A 12,573-nucleotide genomic window follows, 5' to 3' on the forward strand; every position below is an offset into this window, starting at 1 on the left:
CTGCTGAACAAACAGGAAAGAGAAGTGTGTCAGAAAGTAATTATACAAACCACACTATATATTAATCTAAAACTCCCCCGTATTTTCATTTGTTTTTAATCTGAAAAGAAATATTGATCAGAAATCAAGCTTTCACTTCTGCTTGGGCTGCAATCTTCAGAACTTAATGTATTCTACATTACAAGAGTGCTGGCATATTTTATGGTTACACTTGTAAAAAGACTGTGGAAAAAATGCAATTAACATCTCAAAAATTTAGTAATAAACTAAAAGATTGCCTACTGTAATTTTCATTTTTTATAATATCAGCTATTCAGTAGACTTTTGCAAACCAGTCAAGCAAATTTCCTCTAACTTCATGTTAAACTCTCTTTTCTTTTGAAGCCTTCTCCCTTTAAGCACAAGCTAAACAAGCTAAATCATTACTGCAGTTTCAGAGCTCTCTCTCTTGTTTTTGGCTGGAGACATAGGATGAGAGGATTAGTTTGAGGTTGCAATAAGTACCACTCTCAACATTATTAACACATGCTCTGGAATCACCTCCTTCATTTGCAACCAATGACACCAAGTTACCTTCTGTAACTGTAACTAACTTTGTAGTTAAACTTCAGGATTACTAATCAGAACCAAAACCAAACTGGATGGAGAGTGAAGGTCTAGAAACAAATGAGATTGTCCTGAAAAAAATCAGTAACAGAATAATTTCTTAGCTTTTCTGTAATGGGGTGGTGTTTGTTATGCAACTTTCTTATTCTGGGAAAACCTGTCTCATCCCTTTACCACGGTCCTTCTTGAAAGTTGCACTTGCGTTCTGTTGCTGTTGGATGTGGACATCAGACATCCAGCAAGTGAAGTAGCCAATTTAGAAACACTGAACGCACATTTTGATATGTATTCATGGCAGTTATACCTACCTTTTTACTGATGCAGTTTAAAGCACAGTAGAAAATATCAATTAAGCATTCTCAGTTATGAAAAAGCAACCTTATAGTTTGCAGAAACCCCATATAAAACTGTGATATGCAGGCTTCAAACTGCATATTAATACAAAATGTTTGGGGAATAAAGGTTAAAAAAAATTTAAATAAATAGTAATAAAACCTTCTATTAATGATCTGAAATACATTCTGACAAGAAACCCTCTCTCCTGGGCACTTAAAGGAGTTATTGCCCTGAGATATACAAATAGTCCTACTAGAGGAGATTAGCTCATTAACAGAGCTTGACTTTTCAGGGACTTTATTGATTTTAAGATTTATTTTTTTTTTCTCCTTATCATTTAGAATAACTGAGTACTGAAGAATAATGGACAAGCTGCATGCACTAATAAGTTCAACAAGTACTTATTTCCCTGAATTTCACTTCTGAAAGGTGATCTTCTAGTAGCTGTTGATGAATACGTTTCTACTGCTCTCTTCTTAGGGCATGGTAAAAGAGTGACCTTACATGAATTGAAACTGTCTTGGATTCTTGGATATTAACATTATACATGGACTGTATCTTTTTTTTTTTTTTTTTTTTTTGCATTGCATTGCATTGCACTGAGGCACTGAGGTCTGTTCATTTCTGCTGGCCTATTACTAAACCCAGGTAGAAGAGGTTTCATTTTTAAACAAACCACAACTTTGTTTCAACATGCAGATCTCACAATCCCTCACACTCATGCAAATGTGAAACACTATCTTTCTGTTCTATCTTAGGTAAGAGAGGGAACTGAAATTTAGTAATGTACAAATATACATTCAGTTTTCAAATACTGTAGCTCATCAACAAATATGTATGTGCCTCGCAATTTAAATGAGTTTATTATCTCCTAGTCTCAAGAAGGGTGTGTGAGCTCAAAACTACCTACTGTGCATAATGTTAATGATTTCTTCCAATAGAAATACACTACTGAAACAAAGACATTGTTTCACAACTTCTCTGCTTCAAAAATTATTTGACTCTAAGTGTTGAGGTTGAAATCAGCCACACCAAGCTTGACATCAGAGGCTATGAAAACTCCTCCTGTCCCAGACCAGGGCATGTCACTGTTCCAGTGGCAAGGAATGACAGTGAGGAACTCATTCATTTTCGCTGCTGCTCTCTCAGGGATTTTAACTCAGATTCATTGATATGGAAGAAAATTTCCTTCAGACACTTCTCTGCCTTCTGACCTTAGTTTGAACATCACCTTTTGAATTAAACTGGTTTCACTAAGATTACATACATTATTTTCAAAACAGAAGAGCCTCATCCCCTTCCCCCGGTCCTTATATACATGTACACTTTCTCTTTCTGCCCTGCCTTTCTTCCTGCCATCATACAAAGTCACTTTGCCTTCCTCCTTCCTTTGCTTCACAAATAAGCAAACACAAGAAAAATTTTTGCAAGTTTTGCTTTACCTGAACACCTGGAGAAGGTGATACTGCCACTTCTGACACAAGCTTTTCTTTTCTCTCTGCATTACACTGGTCATTACATGTACAGTCCTGCTTAAAATATTTCCTTGGTGGAGGTTTGGGCTTTGATGATTTAGGTTTTCTAACGAGGATCTCTGATGACTTCTTAGTGTTTTGCAAGGGTCGACCTCTCTCATTACAAGTAGGAGGAGAATTCCGCTCTGAATTATTACCAGACAATGAGTACAGCAGGCCAGGTTGTCTGGTAATTGGTACATCAATGCTATGTACTCTTGCTTTCAAGTCAGCCAGTTGGTATGCTGCACCATTACTACAGGAGGACCTAGGGTTGTAGCTGCTGTCACTGCTTGAGCGGGTCATCAGCTTCTGTGTCCCACGGTTGCAGAGAGCAGCACTCCTTTCAATATGCTTTTCACATGGATGTCTTCCATGCCAGCTTGTTTCTAGTTTTTTAACACCTGCATGAGGAACATGTTCAAGATGTCTATTCAAGATTCAGCAGATTACATTTGCAGCTAAATACCATCTTCAGTTGTTGCAAAGGTATGATTTATGCATTAAAGGCTTCTAGATCAAAGAGTCAACAGTTACATTCTTGGACAGCAAAATGACATTACATTTTCCCTATATATATATCTCAACACTATAGTTTACTGATGATGATTCTGTTACCTTTGGTCCTTTTGAAGAAATGAGGCTACTAAAAGGAGTATCATCACAGTATGTTACTGTGGGAGGATGTCATAACTGAACTGGGCAAATAGCTCTAACCGTGACTCTACACGCCTTTCCTCACAGGGGGATTAACAAGGTGTTTGTCCCCAGGATGTCACCTGCATGGTGCAGTTCCTTGCTATCATAAGTCCTGTCAACTACTGACAGTTGTTTGAAAAGCTTTAAGCAGAGGTTACAAGTTGGAATGGATGAGAAAAGACTGAGAGGAAGTTTCCATAAAAATTTTTGCTGGCGATCAAACATATGTGATTTTTTCTCATCACCCTGGTAACGTATTTTATGAGGCATGTTAGGAGCACTGTCCTGTGAGGTTTCCTTTCTACTCTGGTTTACTAAGGATTCTAATATAGCATGTATTCATCCTATATATCTTTTAAGTCAAAATTACTATGTCTCAATGAATGCACTTATTCCCTTACCTTCAGTACTCCATTGGTATTTCTCCTTTCCAAATCTGTTGTTTTCCACAGCTTGTGCAACAGCTTCTTTTAGCTGTTGCTCAGACACCTAGGAAATATCATGCCATTATACACTCATGAGATTGTTGTGGGATGAGTAACATTTAAATATTTATTCCTTTCATAAAGATTTCTAAGTCCTGCAGGTCCTCCAATGGAAATGAATAGACCTGGTTATATCAAATATCAGTTAATTTTAAAGCTAAGAGCACACTATGATATTTTTAGGTATTCCAGTATAGCTGAAATATATCTATGGATGTGCTCATTATATTGGTTGTTTAGGTAAAATGTGATCTTTCAAAGATATGTTCTTTTTCATATTTTACTAGAAGTAGAGATTCTGGATTTGTCAGTGTAAGATAATTTAATACTGCTTTTTAAGGATAATTTATGGAACAATTTAAACTTGATAATTTATACAATATTTGGTGTTAGGAAACATTTGGCAGAAAAATCTTACAAGAATAAAATATTTTACTTTAATATTAATTTAATTATAAATATTTTCTGGGCAAGACCTAAATTTTAATTACTGAAAGACCGGTGTGTAAACACTTCTGTGGGGTATGTTGCCTCTTTGAAATTATTTTTTTATTATAGGGAATTCTTTCTTGAATAAGAAATATGTTTTTGTTTAGTCTTTAAATAGTATTTCTGTAGCTTCCTTATTCACAGCACAGAAACTCAAGCAAGAGTGTCTCCAGTGATCTTCAAATCTTATATGATTATATTTAAGTGTATATCTCAGGTTTGTTTGTGTGCAGCAATACTTATGAGATCAGCATCTTTGGTATTAATATTTTTCCACCTGTTTTAGATTAGCACCTATTCCCTCACTTAGTCTTAATATGTGTTTTCTTGAAAGTCAGAAATAATACAGTGTGCTACCTGTGGTTCAGGGTGTCTGCTAATAATAATCTGCACAGCACCAGGATCACAATGGCTTAGCACAGCATAAACTTCATTAAGAGTCATATTTTGTACTGAAGCTTCATTAATTTCTATAATTTCATCTCCACACCTGCAGAGATATTAAAAAAAAGAAAAGAGAGAGGATATAAACAAAGCAGATTTTCTTTTCTCCCAACTTTATCTCCCCCCATGTGAAAGTATACAAAAAGCAAATTCATGTGGTTGACCTCTAATCTGATCAGAGATTAAACCATTATGTGCCTCTGTTCCTGTTACAGAAAATTGAATGAGAATGAATTGGACGTCAAGATTTTTTTGATCTAACTGCCTTGTTGCGTGCAACCTTTGAGCTTTCTTCATGCTCAGCTATGCACTTTGTGTCTGTGATCTTTCTGCTGTACGCAGCTCAGCTGCTGCTTCCACCTACGTCTTCCTTCCTTTCAAGTTAATACTTCACTTTTCACATCTTTATGGTCTGCTAGTGTTATTTAAGGTCAGAAAGGATTTTGTATTTCTGCTACGTATGAATAACTTGTTAATAGAAAAATTCTAGTGACAAACTATTGTAATCCTACTGACTGCTAGATTGCCTCTTTCTAGATGAAATCCAAATTTGGACCATATGGAAACTGAGACTGCCCTTCTCTGCTCTACTGCAAATACCCAGATACATTAAGAGGCTGACTGAAGGCACTGATTTGTATCATAGATATTTTCAATTAATGTAAGACCACAGTTCTTTCAGCTAAAGTAATGTAGAGCAGAAGGTTAAAGAGCACCTGAACTTAAATCAAAAAGCCATCACTGAAAATGCTGTGTTCTGTTCAATTCTAAATATGTTCAACACTACTACTTGGTCATAAATCTTACAAAGTTAATTTCTACACTCCCACTAAAGTTCATTTTAGCAAATCTGTATTTCTATTGGGCAAAACAGGATAGAATTTGAGGAGCTTGTGTCAGGGCAAACCAGTGCTCAAACATGCCAGAATATGCTATATTCAGTTTTTCTGGATACTTTCTCATTTGGAAATCTCTTCCAGGAAGAATGCTATATGCTTGCCGAAGTACCCCCAAAGCTATCCCAGCCTGGACAAGGGACAGTAATTTCACTGGGTTTCTGTATATCTGGAAATCCTACATATCTTAAACATGCATGCTCGTACCCTCAGAATAGCATATATGCTTTAAACCCCAAAATGCAAGAAAGCACTATGACTTCCTGCCCAAACAGGTCAGAAATAAAACCATAAAACAGAGCAATGAAAAAATTGTAGCATAAGACAGACACTCTTTCTCAGCCTACCTGAGTCTCCCATCCATATGTGCCACTGAGCCTGGTGAGAGGGTGTGAATAAAAATCCCTGAAATACACTGGAAGTAAGGGATGCTACATAACCCAATTCCAAGGCCAACACCTGGCTCTGAAAGAATTAATAATAATTTTAAGATGTAAGAAGCAGTCAAAACAAACCATTGGAGAGACCTTTTTAAAACTGTCTTCAATTTAATTATTTTTTTCCTATACAAACTGGAACCAAAGTCTTGTGTTCATGAATATTTCACATTCGATATTAGCTGCTGTGCTCCTACTGCTTTTTTTTTTCCCCCCTATTTTTTTCCCCTCATTATTAAAGTGAGTGCACACCAGTATTGTTTGTAGGGTTTCAAGATCTGGTTTGCAATTCATTACTGATTTGTCACATGTACAATGCAATGCAGGTTTATTTTGCAAAACATCTGTCAGTATAGAAGAATTCAAATGATTACAAGGAGACAGAATAGAAAAAAATCAAAAAACAAACAAAAATTAAGGATAGGTGGCTATTGTTTCCTATATCATCTCAATCCCCTTTCTGATTTATATAATGGAGCTTAAGATTTTTGTGAATTTACCCTCTTTGCTCTGGACAATGACTCTGATGTCAGATCCCATACTGTGTGTTTGGTAAGTCATACTGTTACTTCATAGAGACTTTGCTTTGTTTGCTGCTTTGTTGTTTCCATATCTAAAAGTTTATTTCGTTCTGCCAATGGCTGTTTATAAATAGATGGTGACAGTTGGAGAAGAGGTGAAAGAACTGCAAGAAGATACAGATATGTATTTTATTTGTTTTTAAGCCTTTTCAAGAATGAAAATAACTGCTTGGCAAGAGTTGCATAATCTGCTTAATAATTGGTAGTTGTTGCCAAGAGGTGTACTTTTTCCCATGAAGGATATGAATGTGACTCTAATGTTCAAATGAATCAAAAAAAGAATGATTGGCTCTTGAGGACAGATGATGTTCAAAATCCTGCTGTTGATAGATAGTTGTTAGCACTGACAGGCATTAAGATCTAATTTAGTGTATTAAAAAAAAATGAGCTCAGAAAGATTCAAGTTAGTGAGGAAAGACATGCAGAGAGGAAATGAACAGTGTTTTGTCAATCGGTTCCTTGTTTACTGGTGCTCAGTTAATTTTAGCACTTACCTTTGTTTAAGGTAACTTCCATTATGACCCTGTCATTGGGCTTTGTAACATTTAATGAGAACGGTGCACTTTCTGAACTGAAAGAGCTGTTTTCTTTGGTTATGCAGGTACTAGAGCTCAGTGACTGACACAAGTGGGGTGACAGACAGCTGGAAGCAGAATGAGGTGTGCTGAAGCTTGTCCTGACTGTAAGTGTCAGAAGACCCTTTTTGGCCTGCAAGAAAGAAAAGATAATGAATGAATGGGTTGAGTTCACATGCACATTGTGTGTAAAGACATAAATTTTGCTATAAGGAGAGTACATAACCTTGAATTTTTGTAAAGCATCATAATGTGTTAATCCATGCATGGATTCTCCATTCAGTTCCAGGATTTCATCACCTGTTTTTAAAGAGAAAAAAATTGCACTATGTTACTATTACTGTATTGTGCAATAAGTTATATGACACATACATGTACACAAAAGGAGTGTTGCAAATCCAATAATGAATGCAGGTGCAAAAGTCATCTATGGCTCATTTCAGCCTCACTTTACTCTGTGTTTAGATACCATTCTTTAGGAATCTGTACTGGAAAAAGAAAGAGAAAAGGGTTTTCCCACCTTCTTGTAGCCTTCCATCAGCAGCAGCAGCTCCACCAGGAAAGATGGTTTTGACATAAATGCCTATTGGTCCATAAATGCTGTCTTTCCCTCCAACAATACTGAAGCCCAAACCCTAATTTATGGAAGAAAAAAGTGTGTGAGAGCCCATGTTCAGTTCTTATAATAGTTCATTTGCAGTTTCTTCTGTATTACCTACATGGGCAGTACTAATCAATAAAGTAGTATAATCCATGAAAAAATAGTCAACCACATGCCAGTTGTAAAAGCAGAGGAAAAATTTAGCGCAGTACTCTCATGATTTGCTTTTTGTTTGTGCTGTCAATTCACTATTATAAGTATACAGGAAGGTGTCTAAATTCTTTTATTTGAACCAATAAGCAACCTTGAGAGATTAATTTATCTGTTCTTCTTAATTTCCTCTCCCATAAATGAGATTGATAAAAAAAATACCCCATAGGATCTTGATATTACTACTAATTTCAAACACACAGATGGAGATCCTGAGGAGAGATCTCTCTTACTCTCTACCACACAGAGTTAATTGCTACCTTGATGTGGATGTGTTATTAGAACCTGAAGACTGTGCTTCAGCAGAGATAATTCAGAAGGTTATTAAGAAGCAAGTAGTGATAACTAATCACTCCTGGCAAAGCCTGGATATGAATTGGCAGCCCAGAAGTAGCAATCTTAATACCTGAAGTCACTTCCCCACACCTTGCAGCTTACCTTTGTGAAATGAAGTAAAACTCTATGGTAAATCAACAGAGCAAGTCTCACCTTCCCTTGTCCTTTCATCAGTACAATGTTTGAGATTACTGAAGCCTGTGAGCCACAGGATGTGTGCACTAACTGTGCTGTACTTAGTGATCTAGACGGTCTTGAAATTGCCTGTAAACATTTTTAAAAAAGTAATAATTAATGGAGGACCAGAAATTCTTGTACATACTTCAGGAAAACTTGATTTCAGATTTTCCTCCTTATAACTGATGGTGCTAAAAGTTTAAAAAAACCCCAACAAATCAGTTCCCTTAATCAGTTTGCACAGAACTGATGACCACACTGAGTAGTCTGGAATTTTTATGCTAAAACAGACTTTTTCCATGATATATTGAGGAGTCAGTGGCCTGAAGTTACATTACTCTGTTTTGTCTTTCTTTAAAGGTTTAGGATTCAAACTCTGAAGTCCTGCTCACTGAAATTGTCCCACAGTGACTAAATCAGAGGGAAACTAGAATGTTGGCCTTTGAAGTGGTGCAATGGTGTAGAAAGAAATATTTGTGCTCTCACTTGACTATCCATGCCAAAATCCCATTTGTGACTGTAAGGGGTCCTAAACAAGTATTATGATATATTTATCTCTAAGAATTGAACTAGGAAACAAGAAATTTGAAAGAACTCATCTTGCTACTAAATAACTTTATATCGGGACATACAGAACCTGTTTTCAGCATTTCCTCCAAAATATGACTTTTTTCATAAAAGTTCTTCAGACTCTGAACTACCCTGCACTGCCTCCGTTAAGCTACCACGTAGGCTTCTTTCTACAGCTGAAAGAAGTGAAGCACATTGTTTTTGTTTGATAACCAAGACCTGTCCTCCCTCCATTCCCACAGACAGCGGATTTTTTAACTCCAGACTGTGAGCTTTGACCCATTTTAATGAACCTTTAATGAAATATTTAATGAAAACCTCCTATTTGAACATGCAATTGGGTATTACAATCTAATGACAAAAATCATTACCTAAAGCTAACTATTCATGAAGTTCACCAGGTCCAGAGTTAATTGCACTCATTACAAGTCCAAGAGAGTTCAACACTTATTTTTTATGCATAAAAGTGAAACTACCAGGTGTTGAAGTGTGTGGAACATCAGCCAAAAATTCAACTTTTGCATATGCCAGAAAATAAGTCTCAATTTTGACACGAATAAAACATTATTTATTCAACATGGGATGATTAAGAAGGGAAACGTCTGTGCACTACTAAAAACAGATCTGTGCTCTCAGATCAGGATGACTGCTTATTCTGTTGTGAGTCTTCTGGATCTGAAATCAGAAATTTCTTTTACCTCTGTGTGATGAGGGAGTGTGTTGTGTATTTCTGTGTGTGGTGGGTAACGATACTCAAAACCAGGATGCTGACGAAGAGCCTCTGCCGATGGTCAGGACTTTCAAGCAGGAGGAAGCCCAGCAAATCCTGAGGGTCTGTCTGCACAGGTGTTGTTTGGCTGGGCTTTGTGCTCCAGTTTCGAACTCCTCACCCCTGTTAAAGCCCCAGGTCAGGCTGTGGTGCCCCAGGGTGAGGGACTGGCCAGGAAAAGGTAGGAGAGCAGCAGTGAGGGCAGGGTGCGGGGAGGCAGCTGTGTGTGGGGAGTTTCACTTCCATCTTCCCACTCCAGGCTTGAGCCTGGGGACCTTCAGCCATGAACACCCACACCCTCTCTACCCTGCCTAGCCTCTCCTCTCCCTCCCAGCCTGTGGTGGGTCGATTGGCATCCATCTAGAGAGTAAGAGACTGTCAGTCTCTAGCCTACATTAAGGGGGTTGTTTAAACATGTCTGATTCCCTGTGGGGCAGAAAGGAGGGTGCCTCATGCAGCCAGTGCAGCTGGAGACAGAGCCCACCAGCCACAAGGCAAGTCCGTAGCTGCTTGTGGCCACGGCTGGGCCATCAGAGGTGACTCGGGAGGCTCGTGGCGGCGGGACCCAAAGCTCAGGCCAGGATTTTATCAGTCACATGTACGGAGCATCTCCATGGAAAGCGGTAGGGAGACACCCGGGATGGGCCTCTTCAGCGATGAGTTCTGAGGCAGCTCCAGGTGGCTACCAAGGTGGTGGGAATCACACAGGAGGATCTCCCTCCTGTTGCCCCCAGCAGGTTTTACGGGTTTACACACACCGTAAAACCTGCTGGGGCAACGGGAGGGAGGAGCTGCTGGAGAAATGGGGTTTTTGCAGGCACAGAGCCTTTCTCACTCTTCTCACAGAGGAGGGATGGGGTTAAAAAGTGGAAGAAGCAGACATGCGTCATCTTCCCTGGCAGGGCCTGCAAGGAAGGTTGGTTTTGGCGGGAAAGTGACTGCCAAGGTCATTGAGGTATTCTTACTGGAGAGCGTTTTGCCTGTTTTTCAGGTGTTTTCCTGTAGAACTTACTGGGGTTCTTCCTCCAGAGCAGTCCAGCTGTTGAGAAAGAGATTTGAGGCTGGTGTGGAGAGCGTGGGGCTGCCGATCTCTGAAGGGCAAGGCTTTCCGGGGTGCCGTGCAGTCCATCTCCCCTATCCAGTACGAGTTTACACCTGTCAGATGTGGGGAGAGAGGCTCTGTTATTTCTCAAGCCTTGGACATTCCTGCACATTCATTTTATCAGGTAAATGTTATTTAGAAACCTTTTTCCTCTTGTAAATTGCTCTGTGAACGAAGTGATCTTTTCAGTCTTCATTGTGGGTATGGCCATTAATGTCAAATATAGTAAAAAACAAACATTCTCTACCAAAAGACTGTTGGCCTACCTAGAACACAACTTAAAAACCATAAAATGGAATGCTTATGCATGAAACCCTTGACTGTAGGATATTGTGAATATAAAAGCTGATGCTTTTATGCATCAGCAATTCTTATCTGAGCATCCCAGAATAAATTTGGACAGCAGCTGCAGTTTCTTTCAACACTGCAGTACCATTACACAATGAAGTGTTGTGCTGCGCGCTCCCTGAATATTACAAGATAAAAGATGACTTCTTTGCAACTTACTAGTTGAATTACTGCGAGTTCGTTGACATGCAGCTTTACTAGGCAGAAAACAATTTTGTATTTCCAAAGACCTTTCCTTACAGGTTGGTGTTTCCTGGGGAAAAAAAAAAAAAAAAGAAAAAAATCAATTGCTATGCAAGAAATTCTTGAAAGTGATCTAAACTTAAAATTTCTCCTAATTTGGCTTGCACAAATTTCAGCCTAAATCAAAATAGATTATTTCAAATAAAAGGATGATAAAGGAGAATACAGCTTAAAACTTTGCTATAAACATGATTATAACTTGCTAAAGTAATAAAATATAAATATATTCTGGTCTTTAGTCAAAATGGATAGAAAATTAATTGGACACCCCCAGCTGGTTCAGACAGATTAATATTTGGATGCATGGGTAAACTGTAGCCATGTTTGACCAATTTCTGGAGATAACTGGTGCTTTTGGGTGCTCGGTTTCTATCACCTTGGAAGGGTGTTATTTTCAAAAGGAAAATTCTTAGGCCCAGCTTTGCAATGGTGGGTAGGTGTCTAACTTCTGCTGATTTCAGAGGGATGGTTTGTAGTCAAAGTATAATCTGGGTGTTTAAAAACCTTTGAGGAGTAGGCTTTAGTGTTTCCAAAAATTCAGACCCTTCTACTTGAAAACTGTGAGTTCATTTTGAAAATACAGCCATTAATTCTAACTTTTAAAAACTTGCAGATAAAACATTGAAGTTTACAATTGCAGCTTTTTAGAACAGTTTGAAAATAAATAAATGATCACATCTGAATAACAGTTGATATTAGGAATAATTTCTGGATGTGTATGTTTCTTGAAAGTCCTGCTTCTGTTGTGACATGGGGAATGCCACTGATCCTGAGGGAATTACAGTTAAAGGAAGACCATTACTAAATATAGAGAGCATATGGAAACTGAAATATAGTAATCCTCCAAATATAAAAGGATTTTGCTCAGCAATATTCTACAGGGACTAAGAAGCCACGAGAACCAGTATCAGAGCAGGATCTACATGTCTGGAGCCAACTAAGACACACACTTTCATCCAGAAGCCTGATTTTAGTAGTGCTCTTTGAGGATACCTCCAGAAATAGTGAATGATAATTTTCCTCTTCGACAGCAGGTGGAGGCATTGCCAAGTAGCAAAATCGTACTAGGGCTTTCCAGTCCCATTCCCCTAGAGAACTCTTCAGATTAAGAAATGCAGAGAAGATCCTTAAATAGGCATTATGAAAATGATTTTG

General features: G+C 38.1%; 1 protein-coding gene across 1 annotated transcript in view; it reads right to left on the reverse strand.

The window, feature by feature from the left end:
• IL16 (interleukin 16) overlaps positions 1 to 12,573 on the reverse strand; it is a 36,782-nt gene that overhangs the window by 7,567 nt on the left and 16,642 nt on the right. Inside the window, exons 5-15 of the mRNA XM_010164219.1 lie at positions 11,335 to 11,428; positions 10,738 to 10,880; positions 8,363 to 8,473; positions 7,583 to 7,697; positions 7,289 to 7,362; positions 6,982 to 7,195; positions 5,817 to 5,934; positions 4,487 to 4,619; positions 3,557 to 3,644; positions 2,385 to 2,860; positions 781 to 790 (exon numbers count right to left, since the gene is read on the reverse strand). Of these exons, the coding sequence (XP_010162521.1) occupies positions 781 to 790; positions 2,385 to 2,860; positions 3,557 to 3,644; positions 4,487 to 4,619; positions 5,817 to 5,934; positions 6,982 to 7,195; positions 7,289 to 7,362; positions 7,583 to 7,697; positions 8,363 to 8,473; positions 10,738 to 10,880; positions 11,335 to 11,428 (1,576 nt within the window). The remainder of the gene's footprint in view (positions 1 to 780; positions 791 to 2,384; positions 2,861 to 3,556; positions 3,645 to 4,486; positions 4,620 to 5,816; positions 5,935 to 6,981; positions 7,196 to 7,288; positions 7,363 to 7,582; positions 7,698 to 8,362; positions 8,474 to 10,737; positions 10,881 to 11,334; positions 11,429 to 12,573) is intronic.

This window comes from Antrostomus carolinensis, unplaced genomic scaffold, assembly GCF_000700745.2.
Source record: "Antrostomus carolinensis isolate BGI_N321 unplaced genomic scaffold, ASM70074v2 scaffold13660, whole genome shotgun sequence".
NCBI lineage: Eukaryota > Metazoa > Chordata > Aves > Caprimulgiformes > Caprimulgidae > Antrostomus > Antrostomus carolinensis.